This window comes from Salvelinus namaycush, chromosome 3 (genome assembly GCF_016432855.1).
Source record: "Salvelinus namaycush isolate Seneca chromosome 3, SaNama_1.0, whole genome shotgun sequence".
Taxonomy (NCBI): domain Eukaryota; kingdom Metazoa; phylum Chordata; class Actinopteri; order Salmoniformes; family Salmonidae; genus Salvelinus; species Salvelinus namaycush.
The window spans coordinates 10,173,446-10,194,113 of record NC_052309.1 but is presented as its reverse complement, the minus strand read 5'-3'; the positions used below and the strand labels follow the sequence as shown (position 1 = coordinate 10,194,113).

The window sequence follows — 20,668 nt, the reverse complement described above, 5'->3', positions numbered from 1 at the left end:
CGTTTAGGACTTAAAGTAATTTTCCAACAATTGTTTACAGACAGATTATTTCACTTATAATTCACTGTATCGCAATTCCAGTGGGTCAGAAATGTACATACACTAAGTTGACTGTGCCTTTAAACAGCTTGGAAAATTCCAGAAAATTATGTCATGGCTTTAGAAGCTTTTGATAGGCTAATTGACATAATTTGAGTCAATTGGAGGTGTACCTGTGGATGTATTTTAAGGCCGACCTTCAAACTCAGTTCCTCTTTGCTTGACATCATGGGAAAATCAAAAGAATTCAGCCAAGACCTCAGAAAAAAAATTGGAGACCTCCACAAGTCTGGTTCATCCTTCATCCTGAAGGTACCACGTTCATCTGTACAAACAATAGTACGCAAATATAAACACCATGGGACCACGCAGCCATCATACCGCTCAGGAAGAAGACGCAGTCTGTCTCCTAGAGATGAACGTACTTTGGTGCGAAAAGTGCCAATCAATCCCAGAACAACAGCAAAGGACCTTGTGAAGATGCTGGAGGAAACGGGTACAAAAGTATCTATATCCACAGTAAAACTAGTCCTACATCGACATAACCTGAAAGGCCGCTCAGCAAGGAAGAAGCTACTGTTCCAAAATCTTCATAAAAAAGCCAAACTATGGTTTGCAACTGTACATGGGGACAAAGATCATACTTTTTGGAGAAATGTCCTCTGGTCTGATCAAACAAAAATAGAACTGTTTGGCCATAATGACCATCGTTATGTTTGGAAGCTTGCAAGCCGAAGAACACCATCCCAACCGTGATGCAGCATGATGTTGTGGGGGTGCTTTGCTGCAGGAGGGACTGGTGCACTTCACAAAATAGATGGCATCCTGAGGAAGGAAAATTATGTGAATATATTTATTTATTTATTTCACCTTGATTTAACCAGGTAGGCAAGTTGAGAACAAGTTCTCATTTACAATGGCGACCTGGCCAAGATAAAGCAAAGCAGTTCGACACATACAACACAGAGTTACACATGGAGTAAAACAAACATACAGTCAATAATACAGTAGAAAAATAAGTCTGTATACAATGTGAGCAAATGAGGTGAGATAAGGGAGGTAAAGGCAAAAAAAAAGGCCATGGTGGCGAAGTAAATACAATATAGCAAGTAAAACACTGGAATGGTAGATTTACAGTGGAAGAATGTGCAAAGTAGAGATATAAATAAGGGGGTGCAAAATAAATAAATACAGTAGGGGGAGAGGTAGTTGTTGAAGCAACATCTCAAGACATCAGTCAGGAAGTTAAAGCTTGGTCGCAAATGGGTCTTCCAAATGGACAATGACCCCAAGCATACTTCCAAAGTTGTGGCAAAATGGCTTAAGGACAACAAAGTCAAGGTATTGGAGTGGCCATCACAAAGCCCTGACCTCAATCCTATAGAAAAGTTGTGGGCAGAACTGAAAAAGTGTGTGCAAGCAAGGAGGCCTACAAACCTGACTCAGTTACACCAGCTCTGTCAGGAGGAATGGGCCAAAATTCACTCAACTTATTGTGGGAAGCTTGTGGAAGGCTACCCGAAACGTTTGACGCAAGTTAATCAATTTAAAGGCAATGCTACCAAATACTAATTGAGTGTATGTTAACTTCTGACCCACTGGGAATGTGATGAAAGAAATAAAAGCTGAAATAAATCATTCTCTCTACTATTATTCTGACATTTCACATTCTTAAAATAATGTGGTGATCCTAACTGACCTAAGACAGGGAATTTTTACTAGGATTAAATGTCAGAAATTGTGAAAAACTGAGTTTAAATGTATTTGGCTAATGTGTATGTAAACTTCCACTGTACATGTGTATCGTTGTGTATTGTTAAATACTACTGCACTTTTGGAGCTAGGAACACAAACATTTGCGACACCCGCAATAACATTGCTAATTATGTGTATGCGACCAATAACATTTGATTTGATTTTGATTTGATACCGCGAATTAGATCTAAGGCATACAGAAGCCTAAAAAAATACATAACAGTTGCGGTCAGTGCCGTTTAAGATGAGGGAGGACACATTTTTTTATGAGCATGGTCTTATTTCTATTACAACATATTGGATGACTGTCATTCATATTTCATTCCCCCAGTTCAATGTAACAGCGATACGTTTAGGCTACTACATGATAGTCAATTTTCCCTATACCCATCATGAGGTTGTTACAACCTAGCCTATGAATGAAAGTTTACGACGTAGGTGTGCACACAGGTCGAGAGACAAATTTGAGGTGACAGACAGTGACATTCAATAGTGCCTTGCACACTCTTGCCTGCATCTAGCTGATATAGGGTGTAAACATTAGTCCAACAGTTGCAAACAAGAGTTTCTATTGGACAAATGCAGGTATGTTTATCCACGCTTTGTTCCGTTTGCTTTAGTTCAAGAAACGTTTTTCAACAGAATTGGCGGAATGAATACACCCCTGATCACGCTGAAGTAACGTCATAGCTAGTATATCTAATAGAACTAACGTGTTAGTAAACTTGCTACAATCATGCAGTAACTTTAGTGTACAGTCAGTAAGCAGTTACACCGGTGGGCCCTGGTGGCAATAAATTAGTAATACCAAAAGATGACCTTGACTTGGAAGAGTTCCAGTGTTGTGTTGGAAAGTCATAGCCAGCTAGCTAACATAGCATCCCCCTGTTTGAGCGGGGTGTTTCAGTAGGCTAAACTAATTGGATGTGAAATCTTTGACACGGGAGAAGGAACTCATTTGGAATGGGAATAATATTTATCAGATCACATCCTCCTTGCAGGATAAGCCTTTTTCGAACTTTTCAAGATGAACGTTACTCTTTCCTGTTGTAGTCCTATCTCTACCTTCCCACAAGAATTCTCTGAACATTTACACTATAAGAGCACAATATGTGAGAGGCGTTATAAGGCAGTCCTATCCAGGCCTGTTTGATACAGCTAAGTACTGTAAATGAAACTGAAAGTGAAAAAAAATGACGAAATCTCTCTATTTCTCTCTTGCTTCGCCTTCATGTTGGAAGAAATTAATTTGTTCAAAAGTGTTCAACTATTGTCTTTCTCTCTCTTTGAGCCATCTACTCATCACATGTTATACACTGCAGTGCCAGCTAGCTGTATTTTATGCTTTCAGTGCTAGATTCATTCTCTGATCCTACCCTGCTATCCTACAGAGTGCTGTTGAGGCTACGGCAGACCTTCAATGCGAAACAGTGTGTTTTAATCAGTTATTTGTTGACATGATTATATTTTGTGTAGTTTAATCTAAAAGGATAACTTTTTTAATGTTTTACAATTTAATTTTTTTTTTTAATTCACTGAGGAAGATGGTCCTCCCCTTCCTCCTCTGAGGAGCCTCCACTGGTACATAAGATGAGAAATACTGACGTTTGATTACATTTTTTTTTTTTTTAAACGATACAGTACTCTGTCAGTTAGCAAAAGCTTGTCTAAGTACAGCTAAGAGTGTGCAGTAGATACACTGTTCATATAATGATATTATCTCCTCAGGCTAATCTGGACTTCAGGGACCCAATCATGGTCTCCCTAGAGTTTGGTCTGGCTGAGGACACAGGCCCCGTCCTGGATGGAGACTTACCAACGTCACTCAACAAAACGGTAAAATGAACCACAATGTGGCAGATTTAACACACAAGCACACACACACACCAGTAACTTTTGGCTTTCCATGAATTTTGTATACCTTGGCTTGCTTCCCTCTTTAGCCACTACAGGCCCTACTTGGCTAACAATACGTGTGTGCATGCACACATCTGATTTTCTTACCTTACTTTAGACCTCAGCTATCATTTATTGCAACAGTGAATAGGCACTGTGTAAGCAGAGTCAGTAATCAGTACTTTACACACTCATACAGTCTGGCTCCTTCCAGCGCTGTAGAGGGTGAATATTCTCTCCAACGGCTGTCCTCCATCCATCACTAGTTCCTATCAGAGGCTCTAAAACACTGACAGACTGTTATCCAGTTCCAATGGTGCAGCTCCCACACACATAGTTTTAATGAGTTGTTTGGCAGAGGGACAGAGGGAGACAAAACATGTGGCTGGATGTTAACACAGTGGTAGAACAGGATGTTAACACAGTGGTAGAACAGGATGTTAACACAGTGGTAGAACAGGATGTTAACACAGTGGTAGAACAGGATGTTAACACAGTGGTAGAACAGGATGTTAACACCGTGGTAGAACAGGATGTTAACACAGTGGTAGAACAGGATGTTAACACAGTGGTAGAACAGGATGTTAACACCGTGGTAGAACAGGATGTTAACACCGTGGTAGAACAGGATGTTAACACCGTGGTAGAACAGGATGTTAACACCGTGGTAGAACAGGATGTTAACACAGTGGTAGAACAGGATGTTAACACCGTGGTAGAACAGGATGTTAACACAGTGGTAGAACAGGATGTTAACACAGTGGTAGAACAGGATGTTAACACCGTGGTAGAACAGGATGTTAACACCGTGGTAGAACAGGATGTTAACACCGTGGTAGAACAGGATGTTAACACAGTGGTAGAACAGGATGTTAACACCGTGGTAGAACAGGATGTTAACACAGTGGTAGAACAGGATGTTAACACCGTGGTAGAACAGGATGTTAACACAGTGGTAGAACAGGATGTTAACACAGTGGTAGACCAGGATGTTAACACCGTGGTAGAACAGGATGTTAACACCGTGGTAGAACAGGATGTTAACACCGTGGTAGAACAGGATGTTAACACAGTGGTAGAACAGGATGTTAACACAGTGGTAGAACAGGATGTTAACACCGTGGTAGAACAGGATGTTAACACCGTGGTAGAACAGGATGTTAACACAGTGGTAGAACAGGATGTTAACACCGTGGTAGAACAGGATGTTAACACAGTGGTAGAACAGGATGTTAACGCCGTGGTAGAACAGGATGTTAACACCGTGGTAGACCAGGATGTTAACACCGTGGTAGAACAGGATGTTAACACAGTGGTAGAACAGGATGTTAACACAGTGGTAGACCAGGATGTTAACACAGTGGTAGAACAGGATGTTAACACCGTGGTAGAACAGGATGTTAACACCGTGGTAGAACAGGATGTTAACACCGTGGTAGAACAGGATGTTAACACCGTGGTAGAACAGGATGTTAACACCGTGGTAGACCAGGATGTTAACACCGTGGTAGAACAGGATGTTAACACAGTGGTAGACCAGGATGTTAACACCGTGGTAGAACAGGATGTTAACACAGTGGTAGAACAGGATGTTAACACCGTGGTAGAACAGGATGTTAACACCGTGGTAGAACAGGATGTTAACACAGTGGTAGAACAGGATGTTAACACAGTGGTAGAACAGGATGTTAACACCGTGGTAGAACAGGATGTTAACACAGTGGTAGAACAGGATGTTAACACCGTGGTAGAACAGGATGTTAACACAGTGGTAGAACAGGATGTTAACACCGTGGTAGAACAGGATGTTAACACCGTGGTAGAACAGGATGTTAACACCGTGGTAGAACAGGATGTTAACACCGTGGTAGAACAGGATGTTAACACAGTGGTAGAACAGGATGATAACACAGTGGTAGAACAGGATGTTAACACAGTGGTAGACCAGGATGTTAACACAGTGGTAGAACAGGATGTTAACACCGTGGTAGAACAGGATGATAACACCGTGGTAGAACAGGATGTTAACACCGTGGTAGAACAGGATGTTAACGCCGTGGTAGAACAGGATGTTAACACAGTGGTAGAACAGGATGTTAACACCGTGGTAGAACAGGATGTTAACACCGTGGTAGAACAGGATGTTAACACAGTGGTAGAACAGGATGTTAACACCGTGGTAGAACAGGATGTTAACACCGTGGTAGAACAGGATGTTAACACCGTGGTAGAACAGGATGTTAACACCGTGGTAGAACAGGATGTTAACACAGTGGTAGAACAGGATGTTAACACCGTGGTAGAACAGGATGTTAACACCGTGGTAGAACAGGATGTTAACACCGTGGTAGAACAGGATGTTAACACCGTGGTAGAACAGGATGTTAACACCGTGGTAGAACAGGATGTTAACACCGTGGTAGAACAGGATGTTAACACAGTGGTAGAACAGGATGTTAACACCGTGGTAGAACAGGATGTTAACACAGTGGTAGAACAGGATGTTAACACCGTGGTAGAACAGGATGTTAACACCGTGGTAGACCAGGATGTTAACACAGTGGTAGAACAGGATGTTAACACCGTGGTAGACCAGGATGTTAACACAGTGGTAGAACAGGATGTTAACACCGTGGTAGAACAGGATGTTAACACCGTGGTAGAACAGGATGTTAACACCGTGGTAGAACAGGATGTTAACACCGTGGTAGAACAGGATGTTAACACAGTGGTAGAACAGGATGTTAACACAGTGGTAGAACAGGATGTTAACACCGTGGTAGAACAGGATGTTAACACCGTGGTAGACCAGGATGTTAACACCGTGGTAGAACAGGATGTTAACACAGTGGTAGAACAGGATGTTAACGCCGTGGTAGAACAGGATGTTAACACAGTGGTAGAACAGGATGTTAACACAGTGGTAGAACAGGATGTTAACACCGTGGTAGAACAGGATGTTAACACAGTGGTAGAACAGGATGTTAACACCGTGGTAGAACAGGATGTTAACACCGTGGTAGAACAGGATGTTAACACCGTGGTAGAACAGGATGTTAACACCGTGGTAGAACAGGATGTTAACGCCGTGGTAGAACAGGATGTTAACGCAGTGGTAGAACAGGATGTTAACACAGTGGTAGAACAGGATGTTAACACCGTGGTAGAACAGGATGTTAACGCCGTGGTAGAACAGGATGTTAACGCCGTGGTAGAACAGGATGTTAACGCCGTGGTAGAACAGGATGTTAACACCGTGGTAGAACAGGATGTTAACGCCGTGGTAGACCAGGATGTTAACACCGTGGTAGAACAGGATGTTAACGCCGTGGTAGAACAGGATGTTAACACCGTGGTAGAACAGGATGTTAACACCGTGGTAGAACAGGATGTTAACGCCGTGGTAGAACAGGATGTTAACACAGTGGTAGAACAGGATGTTAACACCGTGGTAGAACAGGATGTTAACACCGTGGTAGAACAGGATGTTAACACCGTGGTAGAACAGGATGTTAACACAGTGGTAGAACAGGATGTTAACACCGTGGTAGAACAGGATGATAACACCGTGGTAGAACAGGATGTTAACACCGTGGTAGAACAGGATGTTAACACCGTGGTAGACCAGGATGTTAACACAGTGGTAGAACAGGATGTTAACACCGTGGTAGAACAGGATGTTAACACCGTGGTAGAACAGGATGTTAACACCGTGGTAGAACAGGATGTTAACACAGTGGTAGACCAGGATGTTAACACCGTGGTAGAACAGGATGTTAACACCGTGGTAGAACAGGATGTTAACACCGTGGTAGAACAGGATGTTAACACCGTGGTAGAACAGGATGTTAACACAGTGGTAGAACAGGATGTTAACACCGTGGTAGAACAGGATGTTAACACAGTGGTAGAACAGGATGTTAACACAGTGATAGAACAGGATGTTAACACCGTGGTAGAACAGGATGTTAACACCGTGGTAGAACAGGATGTTAACACCGTGGTAGAACAGGATGTTAACACAGTGGTAGAACAGGATGTTAACACCGTGGTAGAACAGGATGTTAACACAGTGGTAGAACAGGATGTTAACACCGTGGTAGAACAGGATGTTAACACAGTGGTAGAACAGGATGTTAACACCGTGGTAGAACAGGATGTTAACACCGTGGTAGAACAGGATGTTAACACCGTGGTAGAACAGGATGTTAACACCGTGGTAGAACAGGATGTTAACACCGTGGTAGAACAGGATGTTAACACAGTGGTAGAACAGGATGATAACACAGTTTTAAGAAAATACCTTAAAAAAAAGTAAGAGATAAGAATAACAATAATTAAAGAGCAGCAGTAAATAACAGTAGCGGGGCTATATACAGGGGGTACCGGTACAGAGTCAATGTGCTGGGGCACCGGTGTTGAGGTAATTGAGGTAATATGTACATGTAGGTACATGTAAGCAGTTTTCGACTGCTTCATTGATAGAACTGTCTTGTACATGGTCTATTCCATACTGCTTGTAACCATGCTCACGTCATTCAGATTCCTTTGGTGGACTGTGGGAGCGATGACAAGTGCATAGCTGACCTATCCCTGAAGGCTGTGCCAAGTATACAAAGGTATTGTCACAAAGATTGTATTCTTTCAATCCATCTAACTGTCATGATTTTATGGCAGTTGCGTGGTAGTTCATTGACAGCTATGTTGCCCTTGTATTGTACTTTAGCGCCCTCTTGTGTTGGTCCAGATGAAGTGTCACAGCATTACAGTAAAATCTGCTCTGCTACAGTAATAACATTACAGTAAAATCTACCCTGCTACGGTAATAACATTACAGTAACATCTGCCCTGGCATAGTAATAACATTACAGTAAATTCTGCACTGGAGCAGTAATAATATTACAGTAAGATCTGCCCTGCTACAGTAATAATATTACTGCAAAATCTGCCCTGCTACAGTAATAACATTACAGTAAAATCTGCCCTTCAACAGTAGTAAAATTACAGTAAAACCTGCCCTGCTACAGTAATAGGTTTCTCTCTAGGTTTCTTCCTAGGTTTTGGCCTTTCTAGGGAGTTTTTCCTAGCCACCGTGCTTCTACACCTGCATTGCTTGCTGTTTGGGGTTTTAGGCTGGGTTTCTGTACAGCACTTCGAGATATTAGCTGATGTACGAAGGGCTATATAAAATAAACTTAATTTGAAACTTGATTTAATAACTTTCCTGTTCTTTCCAGTCTTGTGATCAAAGCCAACAAGGAAAAGTTCCATGTGCTCATTACCATTAGAAACAGTCAAGACAATGCCTACAATACCAAAGTCATGCTCAGCTTTACTGAAAACATAAACTACGTTAAAGTCAAGGTGAGATCCATTGATTTACATAGATTTCTTGGATGTTGGGAATCATGACGTCAGTATGAGTTTTGACATTGACATTATATGTGATTTCAACCGTTTACTCTGCAGGCCAATGACAAAGTCTGCAGTCTGAATAATACCAAAGTTGAGTGTGCTGTGGGATATCCATTCCTCAAAAGCAATGTAGAGGTAAGACAATTCTTGCAATCACACGTACAGTGGGGCAAAAAAGTATTTAGTCAGCCACCAATTGTGCACGTTCTCCCACTTAAAAAGATGAGAGAGGCCTGTAATTATCATCATAGGTACACTTCAACTATGACAGACAAAATGAGAAGAAAAAAATCCAGAAAATCACATTGTAGGATTTTTTATGAATTTATTTGTAAATTATGGTGGAAAATAAGTATTTGGTCACCTACAAACAAGTAAGATTTCTGGCTCTCACAGACCTGTAACTTATTCTTTAAGAGGCTCCTCTGTCCTCCACTCGTTACCTGTATTAATGGCACCTGTTTGAACTTGTTATCAGTATAAAAGACACCTGTCCACAACCTCAAACAGTCACACTACAAACTCCACTATGGCCAAGACCAAAGAGCTGTCAAAGGACACCAGAAACAAAATTGTAGACCTGCACCAGGCTGGGAAGACTGAATCTGCAATAGGTAAGCAGCTTGGTTTGAAGAAATCAACTGTGGGAGCAATTATTAGGAAATGGAAGACATATAAGACCACTGATAATCTCCCTCGATCTGGGGCTCCACGCAAGATCTCACCCCGTGGGGTCAAAATGATCACAAGAACGGTGAGCAAAAATCCCAGAACCACACGGGGGGACCTAGTGAATGACCTGCAGAGAGCTGGGACCAAAGTAACAAAGCCTACCATCAGCAAGGGCATTGAAGATGAAACGTGGCTGGGTCTTTCAGCATGACAATGATCCCAAACACACCGCCCGGGCAACGAAGGAGTGGCTTCGTAAGAAGCATTTCAAGGTCCTGGAGTGGCCTAGCCAGTCTCCAGATCTCAACCCCATAGAAAATCTTTGGAGGGAGTTGAAAGTCCGTGTTGCCCAGCAACAGCCCCAAAACACCACTGCTCTAGAGGAGATCTGCATGGAGGAATGGGCTAAAATACCAGCAACAGTGTGTGAAAACCTTGTGAAGACTTACAGAAAACGTTTGACCTCTGTCATTGCCAACAAAGGGTATATAACAAAGTATTGAGATAAACTTTTGTTATTGACCAAATACTTATTTTCCACCATAATTTGCAAATAAATTCATTAAAAATCCTACAATGTGATTTTCTGGATTTTTTTTTCTCATTTTGTCTGTCATAGTTGAAGTGTACCTATGATGAAAATTACAGGCCTCTCTCATCTTTTTAAGTGGGAGAACTTGCACAATTGGTGGCTGACTAAATACTTTTTTGCCCCACTGTATCTATCCTCGTACCATAAGACTCACTATGTACTTCATGTTTCATTTTGTGATGAATAGGCCACTGATCGGTTTTGCTTGTTCTCCCTCCAGGAGGTGTTTGAGATCCTGTTTGAAGTCAACCCTGCACACGTCTGGAAAGAAATTCAGATCAACGTAACTGCATCCAGGTACAGTAAGCCATGGTGTTCATTCATTCATTTTATTTATTTAGCCAGGATAGTCCACACAGTAACAATGGCTAGTGTTTTCCGGGGAGTCCCGAGTTTCATGCTAAATCTCAACAATTTAAAATTAATGAGTGAGCAAAGAAGAAAAATTGAAATGTCAAAATTCTAATACAATGACTTTTCTCATTCCTACAGTGACAGTGAGGAATTGAAGACCACCCTCCATGACAACTCTGTGAGAATCTCCATCCCTGTGAAGTACGAGGCTGGACTCAGATTCACTGCGTGAGTACAGACAGCAGCAGCTACAACACGAAAACAGGACATTTTTATTTACATAAAAAATACAGGTACAGTATCAGAGTATGACCTTTTTTCAAATCTTTCCATCTCCTTTCTCATCTTACCATCTCCTTTCTCATTTTTCCATCTCCTGTCTCATCCCTCCATCTCTCCATCCATCATCCCTCTATCTCTCAGCGACAGGCATATGAAGGAGGACCACATCATAGTGAAAGAGGGAGAGCAGTACCCCAGCGTCTTCAACCACACCAGTGTGATAGGAGAAGAGGTCAAGATCATCTATACGGTAAGACCCACATACTGTAGACCGTAGTAATACCTGCTTAGATAAGGCCAGGGGATAAGAGCAATTCAATTAAATGTATTTATAAAGCCCTTTATACATCAGCAGATGTCACAAAGTTCTTATACGGAAACCCAGCCTAAAACCCCAAACAGCAAGCAATGCAGATGTAGAAGCATGGTGGCTAGGAAAAACTCCCTAGAAAGGCAGGAACCTAGGAAGAAACCTAGAGAGGAACCAGGCTCTGAGGGGTGGCCAGTGCTCTTCTGGCTGTACTGGGTAGAGAGGAACCAGGCTCTGAGGGGTGGCCAGTCCTCTTCTGGCTGTACTGGGTAGAGAGGAACCAGGCTCTGAGAGGTGGCTGGTGGAGAGGGTAAGAGTACATGGCCATTAAGGCTAGATCGTTCTTAAAGATGTTCAAACGTTCATAGATGACCAGCAGAGTTAAATAATAATCACAGTGGTTGTAGAGAATGCAACAGGTCAGCACCTCATGAGTAAATGTCAGTTGGCTCTCTACCGCACCTGACAGCAGGTGTGGTAGAGAGAGAGAGGGTTGAAACAGCAGGTCCGGGATAAGGTAGCAGGTCCGGTGAACAGGTCAGGTTTCCATAGCCACAGGCAGAACAGTAGAAACTGGATCAGCAGCATGACCAGGTGGACTGGGGATGGGGACAGCCAGGAGTTGTCAGGCCAGGTAGTCCTGAGGCCTGGTCCAAGGGGAGAGAGAGAGTTAGGATAATTAGAGGGAGCACACTGAAGATCACACAGGACATCAGATAAGACACGAGAAATTCACTAGATAGGACAGACTGACCCCAGCCCCCCAGCACATAGTCTATTGCAGCATAGATATTGGGGACTGAGACGGGGGGGGGGGTCGGGGGACACTGTGGCCCCGTTCGAGAATACCCCTGGACAAGACCAAGCAGGCAGGGTATAACCCCACCCACTTTGCCAAATCACAGCCCCCACACCACTAGAGGGATATCAACAGATCACCAACTTACTACCCAGAGACAAGGCGGAGTATAGCCCACGAAGATCTCACCCATAACGTCAGTGACTCAACCCACTCAAGTCAAATATAGCAAAAAATGCCTGGCAAGATGTGATTCACCCCTCCTAGGGAAAGCATGGGAGAGCACTAGCAAGCCAGTGACTCAGTCCCCGTAATAGAGCCCCACAGTGGAAGCATCATAATACCCATAAAACCTAGCGGTCAAACAGGGAAATGGTTCCAATCATTTTTTCCACCATTCATTTTTCCCATAGGGGATTTTAGAAACACTTAAAATAAGTGCTGTGTTTCATACTGTGGTACTCTATAGGGTCAGAGGCAGAGAATCACAGTAGAAAGAGGGGAGCTGGCATATTACCTCAATTACCTTGACTAACAGGTTCCCCCGCACATTGACTCTGTACCGGTACCCCCTGTATATAGTCTCGCTATTGTTATTTTACTGCTACTCTTTAATTACTTGTTCCTTTTATTTCTTATTCGTATTTTTTAAACTGCATTGTTGGTTAGGGGCTTGTAAGTAAGCATTTCACTGTAAGGTCTACACCTGTTGTATTCGGCGCATGTGATTAATACAATTTGATTTGAAAACATTTGCCGCCATCACACTTCCTTATGTCTGAAACACAGGCTTCCAGGCTAGGCAATTTTGAGGCTTCACCATGTTTCATCGAAATGTACAGCTGTGTGTCGTCTACATAGCAGGTAAAGTCACCAAGAGGTAGAATATATAGTGAAAACAATAGTGGTCCTAAAACGGAACCTTGAGGAACACCGAAACTTACCATTGATTTGTCAGAGACGAACCATCCACAAAGATGAACTAATATCTTACCGACAGATGAGATCTAAACCAGGCAAGAACTTTTCTGTGTAGACCAGCCTTTCTTAAAGTATTGTTCGCGACCCAAAGTGGGACCTGTTAATGGTGGATCGCGACGTGTCAATGTAAATTTATAATTATTTCATCAATTACTGGAATTGGTTTGGCCAAGTGCATCTGCGCTCTCTGTTCAGTGCGCTTTCTGCTTAAGCAGCGGTCTCTGCTCAGTTTGGCTGCTGCGCGAGTGTGAGAGGGAGATGCCCGTGTGCTTCGCGGTTTACCAGATTTTTCTTCAAGATCACTCTGTGACACACATGATGCAGCGCTGTCATTCAAGCAGCAGATGATGCGCTGTCAGCCACTAACTTGTCATTCCCACTCGCCATCACTCACCGCTGTCATCAAATGGACTCATGCTAGCCACAAGTTCTGTCTGAGCTCAATTGTCATGAAATGCATATACAACGATGAGTTTCTCTCTCTTTCATACAAACTTATAACGAGGAGCGCCCACCGTGTGTTTTGTGTGTGGAAGTGCTTAGTAATGAGTCTCTCATAATGAACAAATTAATAAAACAACACGTCCTGACCAAACATCCACAACATGATGGTAAACCCAGGGAGTTCTTTCAGAACAGGGCAGAATGCTTCAGGAAACAGTGCTTCGACAAAGGAAAAGTAAGTCAGCTAGCAAGGCATTGTTGTCATTTTATAACAGATGATAATAAGCAGAAATAAAGGAGTACTAACTAACTCTCGTAGTAGTAGATGTGAGTTTCTCTTTCCAACAATCCCCTGGCCTTGTACACAGCTAATAGCTAACATTTGCCAAAGCAAGCAAGCTACTGATAGCGCAACCCTAGTAACAGTACAGATGAAGAAATATGAACAATTGTCAGGCCTACTGTACATCTTACTGTATAAATTATTGTTGAAAACTAGTCTAGGTTGGAACTGTTGCTGTTAAAATACAATTATAATTGTTATTCTTAACTGGAATAAACTGATTGAAGCAAGATTCTTTTTGAGGCAAACACACTTCAGCAGGAAGCGGTCTCCTGCCTGACTGAGAAAGCAGTAGATGTTCTGGTCCAGTTTGGCACCACATACCTGTGTGAGTCAGGGTTCTCAACTCTGACATACTTATAAAATAAGTACAGAAACAGTTTCAAGGCTGAGCATGACCTCAGTGTTGTACTGTCAAAAACAGAGCCCAGAATAGAAATGCTCTCATTAGGACTGTTTGGGTGTGTTTAGGTTTTCTGGTCTACATCTGTGTGATGTGATCAATCAGTTTATTCCAGTTCAGAATAAAAAATATGTATTGTATTTTAACAGCAACAGTTCCAACCTAGACTTTCTTTCAACAATAATTTCTACAGTAAGATGTACAGTAGGCCTGATCCTTTTTCATCTGTACTGTTACTTGGGGTTGCACTATCAAAAAGCCTGTGTGTTCTGTTATACATCTGTGTGATGTGATCAGTCAGTTTATTCCAGTTCAGAATGAAATGATTTATTGTATTTTAACAGCAACAGTTCCAACCTAGACAGATATGTAAGAGTGTTTTTAATGGGGAAAAATAAACATTAATAGATATTAATATGGATATTTAATTTCATTGTTATTTGTTTTTGTATATATTGCATTCGTTTTAGGCATAAGGGCAATGAAATGTACAGATATTTATGTGTAGTTTTTCTAAGCTTGGGTCCCAGGAAAACACAGAATTTCTCATCTGGGTCCCAGGCTGAAAAAGTTTAAGAACCGCTGGTATAGACCAATTTGGGTTTCCAATCTGTCCAAAAGAATGTGGTGATCGATGGTTTAAAAAGTGACACTAAGTTCTAGGAGCACAAGGACGGACGCAGAGCCTTAGTCTGACACAATTAAAAGGTCATTTGCCACCTTCACAAGTGCGGTCTCAGTACTATGATGGAGTCTAAAACCAGACTGGAGCATTTTGTATACATTATTTGTCTTCAGGAAGGCAGTGAGTTGCTGAGCAACAACTTTAAAAAACAATAATAATAGAGGAATGGGAGATTCAATATAGGCCGATAGTAAAACAAAAAATCCAGGTCAAGGTTCGGCTTTTTCGGGAGAGGCTTTACTACTGCCGCGTTTAGTGAGTTTGGTACATATTCAGAGGATAGGGATCCGTTTATTATGTTCTACATTGGAGGGCCAAGTACAGGAAGTAGCTCTTTCAGTAGTTTAGCTGGAATAGGGTCCAGTAGCCAGCTGGAAGGTTTAGAGGCCATGACTATTTTCATGAATGTGACGAGAGATACAGGATACAAAAACTTTGATCCGCGGTCTTGGCAGTTCTGTGCAGACTCAGGAAAACAGAGTTTTGGTGAAATATGCATACTCAAAGATTTTGCTTTCTAATGATCATGAACGATCGAAGAAGTTCATGAATTCATCACTGCTGAACTGAAGGCCATCCTCACTTGGGGAATGCTTATTTTTAGTTAGCTTTGCGACTGTATCAAAAATAAATGTTTGATTATTTTTACTCTCCTCAATCAGGTTGAAAAAGTAGGCTGATTCAGCAGCAGTGAGGGCTGTGGACTTCTCCATGTGAAAATTGAAGTTACCAAAAATGTGAATATTATCTGCCATGACTACGAGGTCCAATAGGAATTCAGGGAACTTTGTATAGTAGCTATAAAAAGTGACTGAGTAGGCTGCAATTAACTGATTATATCCCCAAAGTAAGATACTTATTCTAAGTTGCCAAAGCTCGAAAAAACCAACATGTGGTTACATTTTGACTGAAAGACCTGTGACTTCCTGTCTCTCTCTCTGGTCTCCAGGTTAAAAAGGATGTGGATATGGAGACTCCTCCTCTAAAGCTGAGGGTGATGTACCCGTACCTATCACCTAGTGAGAACATCCTGCTATACCTGACACATGTCACCTCCTCACAGGTAAGGCTTCTCTACTGTGTACTGTACCATAGAGGTAGACAGTCTACCAGTATCCCCTGCACATGGTTCTCTACCAGTCAACAGACAATCACACGGTGAAGTCAAACACTCTGCAGAACTGTGGTGGTGTGGATCAAGTTGATCCAAATGTGATTGATTGATTGATAATTGATTGATGGATCTTTTCTCTCTCCCACAGGATGTGAGATGTCAAGTCAGGGACCTGATTAACCCTTTAAAGATCAACAACAACAACACGCACACCATCAATCCTAAAAAAGAGACCCTCAGTGTCTTCCTGGTGGTGAGTCAACACTACTGTGTGTGAGTGTGAGTATGAGTGTATGTGTGTACGTGAGTGTGTGTGTGTACTCTCCTTTGCAGGGCTGTAAGGACCACCCGTGTAAGTCATGTATGTGTACTCTCCTTTGCAGGGCTGTAAGGACCACCCGTGTAAGTCATTTATCTGCTCCATCCCACATGTCAACAACAGCCAGGTCAATGTTACCTTCCGGGTATGGAAGCCCACCTTTATCAAAGTGAGTACAGTGAAGTGTCACTTGTTCATTCATTGTTTTTGATTGATTGATTGATTGATACATTTATTAATTGACAAATGTATTGGTATATTGAGTGCTGAATTGAATTGCTCTTGGCTCCACAGGCAGAGTTCTCCAGCCTTCATATGGTTGTTAATGCCACTCTGGAGAACCTGAACACGGATCTTTTCGTGTTGAGTGCCACCAATTACGCCAGAGATGTGAGTGCAATTATCTATTCATTTTCATGTGATCGGCTACATTTACACAGGCAGCACAATTTTGATCTTTTGACCAATTATTGGTCTTTAGACCAATCAGAAGAGATTTTTTGCTAATAATTGGGCAAAATATCAAAATTGGGCTGCCTGTGTAAACACAGCCTTTATCTGTTTGCTTTTTGTCCTTTGCTTGTTTTAACACTGTTTCCATCCAGGTGAAGATCCAGGTCTCTAAAGAGGCTTTGGGAGGTATACCACTGTGGATCATTATAGTCAGTATCCTAATAGGACTGATGATTCTGGCACTGGTCATCTTCGCTCTATGGAAGGTATGTGTGTGTTCACAACCTTCTGTCTGCTTGTGTCTGTTAGGGAACTTATAATCGATTATAAATTGTATCTTCCCAAATAGAACAATAATTATTATTATTATTATTAATAATAATAATATTTTAGCGGGTGCTTATATGTGGCCTATCTCACACATGTACAAGTGTGTATTAATATGCATGTGTGAATTGGAAATTCAAGTTTTTTGTATATCTCAACTCTCCCTGAGACGCCCTCGGAGAGTAGGGTCACAGCCAGGGTCACCATATCCCAACTCTCCCTGAGACACCTTCGGAGAGTAGGGTCACAGCCAGGGTCACCATATCCCAACTCTCTCTGAGACAACTTCGGAGAGTAGGGTCACAGCCAGGGTCACCATATCCCAACTCTCTCTGAGACAACTTCGGAGAGTATGGGTCAAGGCTTGTGTTATGGAGAGGGTCAACATGGTGTGATCATGTGTGAAATGCACTTTTAAATCTATTAAACTTTAACTCAAACTTGAGACTTAGGTTTGGATGTGAATTCTGGATTATGTTGTGTTCACTGTTGTCTTCTGTGCTCCACCAGGCTGGATTTTTCAAGAGAAAATCCATAGAGGACATGGAGAACGAGGACATGAAGGATTAATCCTTCCACCACCATACAGATGTGCCCCACTGTCTTCAGGTCTGTCTTCAGGTCTGTCTTCAGGTCTGTCTTCAGGTCTGTCTTCAGGTCTGTCTTCAGGTCTGTCTTCAGGTCTGTCTTCAGGTCTGTCAGAGGAGATACCATAGGAAATACCCCATCAACCAATTCTCCTGAACACCATCAGGTCAGAAGAAAAGCCAGTCTATTTATGGCTATTCAACAACCATTCACCTGAATGTGATGTGGCCCATCTACCAGTCTTAAAACCCTGGTCTGATTCAGTGGATACGGAGGCCTGGGGAAACATTGAACTTGTACAGTACACTCTATTCAATGTGGGTACCAAGACCTGGACCTAAAATACCTAAGCTAGAAGGGAAATCAGAAGACCGTAAGGATAATGGCACGCTGACTCAGACCTGATCATATGCAGCCACACCAGCTTTATACAAAACGTTCTCAGGTTCACTTACAGCGTCAACATCCCAAAGACACTAAAAACACCTCAGATTACAGTATGGCATTACACCAAAGTTGTCCAAATGTCCAAGGCACTCTGCGATGGATTAGAATTCTGTGTTATAGTTTTTGATATTTTTTACGAATATACTGTAAATCTATACCATGTACTGTATTTATTTTTGTTTGGTATATTTTGATACGTGTTATTACCTATATTTTAACATATTCATCGTCTTCTAAGCATAATGTTTGCTTTTTGGAACACTGATATTTTCACATGAGTGTTTTTCTGGTCTTACAAGCGCAATCTGTAAATTCTATATATTTTTTTTGAACAAAAGTGTTCTCTTGAATATTGAAGGGGTCTATGCAAATGTACCCTCCCCAAATATATATTCAGTATAAAAGAAGAGGAGGAATAGATGCATTTGCTATTGACTTAAATACAACGGCTTTAATCTAGTTTTTGTTTCATTTTGTTACCACATGGGGGCAGAGAATTTACAGATTGCTCCTTTACACTATTAGGAAAAACTTTGATTGTCCTGTAAATGTAATGTAAAGCTTGTACATAAAGTTATGTTTGCAATAATTCAAGATCAAGTTAAGTCCAGCATGTATCACCAAGGCTCTATATATCAGTAATAGAGATAAAATAAGTAATTTGCTCCTACATTTCTCAGGTATTACTTATGATATAGTATGATGATAGTATGGTGATAGTATGGGGATAGTATGGGGATAGTATGATGATAGTATGGTGATAGTATGATGATAGAATGATGATAGTATGGGGATAGTATGGGGATAATTTGATGATAGAATGATGATAGTATGGGGATAGTATGGCGATAGTATGAATTAGATAAAACAAACAAATGTAGTATTTTTAAATAAAATACTTTAAAAACAATATGAAAATATGTAAATATTGGTCTTATATTTTGATAAAAATTGAAATGTTTGATAAATGTGTATTGGAACTCAATGCATTTTGCATCCATTCGCTAAGATGTTTTTTTTGGGACTCATCTTTCTTTCTGTCTTTTGTTTTGGGGCGAGAGTGATTTCGTGAGGTAGCCTACAGTCACATAGAGTAATCCAAAAAGTATCTCCACGGAGTGTAACTTGATTCCTGATGTTCAAACCTGTCAGTACCACAAAACAAAGAGATGTTTGTCTCAGAGAAGGTCAAACTCTGCAAACTAGGCCATTGAATGTTACACAGAGGGGGTGATTTGGTCTGATATGCATATGAACACCAGGTTATGCCTAAAGCCCTGTAGTCTCTGTTATGGCCGCAGTGCTAGCGACTGTCATGATTGTGAGTAGAAATGTTTTATTTATGCATCCTTTCTGCTTTCTCTCCGCCTACATTCCTCTGCATATTTACATATTTTGCACAGGCAGTCCGGTGTAACCCCTGACTTTTTATTGTATATAAGAGACACTCATCAGCTCACCCATTACTGTTGAAAGCACATGTAATAAATGAATAAATATCTGTAAAATGTGTAAGATAACCTTAACATGGTGATCCTCCATACTGTCCCCTTCTGGAGAGCTTATTTGTCACAGCTCAGCAGTGATAGAGTCAGCTGATCAAGGCTTTGAAGATTTGATTGCTGATGAATTAAATTGGAACCCAGAACCAAATATTGTGTGCTGTCCAGCTATGCAACTTGACATGTATTATAATGTATGTTCATGTGTTAACAGTCTGTCACAGGATTTTGTTTGTTGTATCAGGTGTGATGGCACATGTGGGACAAAAACCTACTGTACTTTGACGAGAGAGAGAGAGAGAGAGAGGACTGCTTCAGACTGATGTACTCCAGTCATACACACTGCTGTGAACTGTTAGTTTAATACACTGGTTTGTCATGTGTATGTACTCTGATCAGCACAGATTTGAAAGCATTGCACAAGCTGTCAAGGATCTTATGCCAATAAATACATTTTTAAAAAGTAATTAATACATGTTGGACATCAATGGCCATAGCACTGGATAAGTATTGTGGTATAGCAGATGTGTGTGTGTGCGCGCGTGTGTGATCATTGTATGCTAAGAAGTCATAAGTTCATTCCCTCTGCAGGGCAGGCAGCAGGTGAGCTATTTTTCTGCAGATAGGTTGCTCATGCGTTTGGGATTACTGTACACACTAGTTGATCCTTTCATCTGGATCCTGTTCAGTCAGTGGGCAGTCTGGGCCCTGCAGGCATACTGACCCCATTACACAGACGGGGTTCATTGTTTCTGACTGCGAGCTGAGAGATAAGGGGTAAGACAGCTTCCAGTATGATTCTGCATCTGGTATCTGCCTTTCTTTGTAGGTGTTTGTGCCTACAGAACAACTCAAAACATGAACATAGACAGACAGGTAGACATGCAGAAAGACGCACACCCACAGTTTGGGTTAATGATTCATGACAATGCTAATGTTAAACCCATG

The 20,668-nt window shown here is 41.6% G+C and overlaps 1 protein-coding gene across 3 annotated transcripts in view; it reads left to right on the top strand.

The window, feature by feature from the left end:
* The window catches only part of LOC120044924 (integrin alpha-1-like), an 85,220-nt gene extending 65,043 nt beyond the window's left edge, over positions 1 to 20,177 (top strand). For 2 of the 3 annotated variants that reach the window (XM_038989663.1, XM_038989662.1), the window contains exons 18-30: positions 3,523 to 3,630; positions 8,233 to 8,309; positions 8,928 to 9,054; positions 9,160 to 9,240; positions 10,590 to 10,666; positions 10,862 to 10,951; positions 11,147 to 11,255; positions 15,920 to 16,033; positions 16,233 to 16,337; positions 16,468 to 16,572; positions 16,698 to 16,793; positions 17,009 to 17,122; positions 17,694 to 20,177. In XM_038989663.1, coding sequence (XP_038845591.1) covers positions 3,523 to 3,630; positions 8,233 to 8,309; positions 8,928 to 9,054; positions 9,160 to 9,240; positions 10,590 to 10,666; positions 10,862 to 10,951; positions 11,147 to 11,255; positions 15,920 to 16,033; positions 16,233 to 16,337; positions 16,468 to 16,572; positions 16,698 to 16,793; positions 17,009 to 17,122; positions 17,694 to 17,753 — 1,263 coding nt within the window. In that variant the 3' untranslated portion in view covers positions 17,754 to 20,177. The remainder of the gene's footprint in view (positions 1 to 3,522; positions 3,631 to 8,232; positions 8,310 to 8,927; positions 9,055 to 9,159; positions 9,241 to 10,589; positions 10,667 to 10,861; positions 10,952 to 11,146; positions 11,256 to 15,919; positions 16,034 to 16,232; positions 16,338 to 16,467; positions 16,573 to 16,697; positions 16,794 to 17,008; positions 17,123 to 17,693) is intronic. The other variant, XM_038989664.1, reaches the window with a different exon arrangement.
* The last annotated feature ends 491 nt before the right edge of the window (positions 20,178 to 20,668 follow it).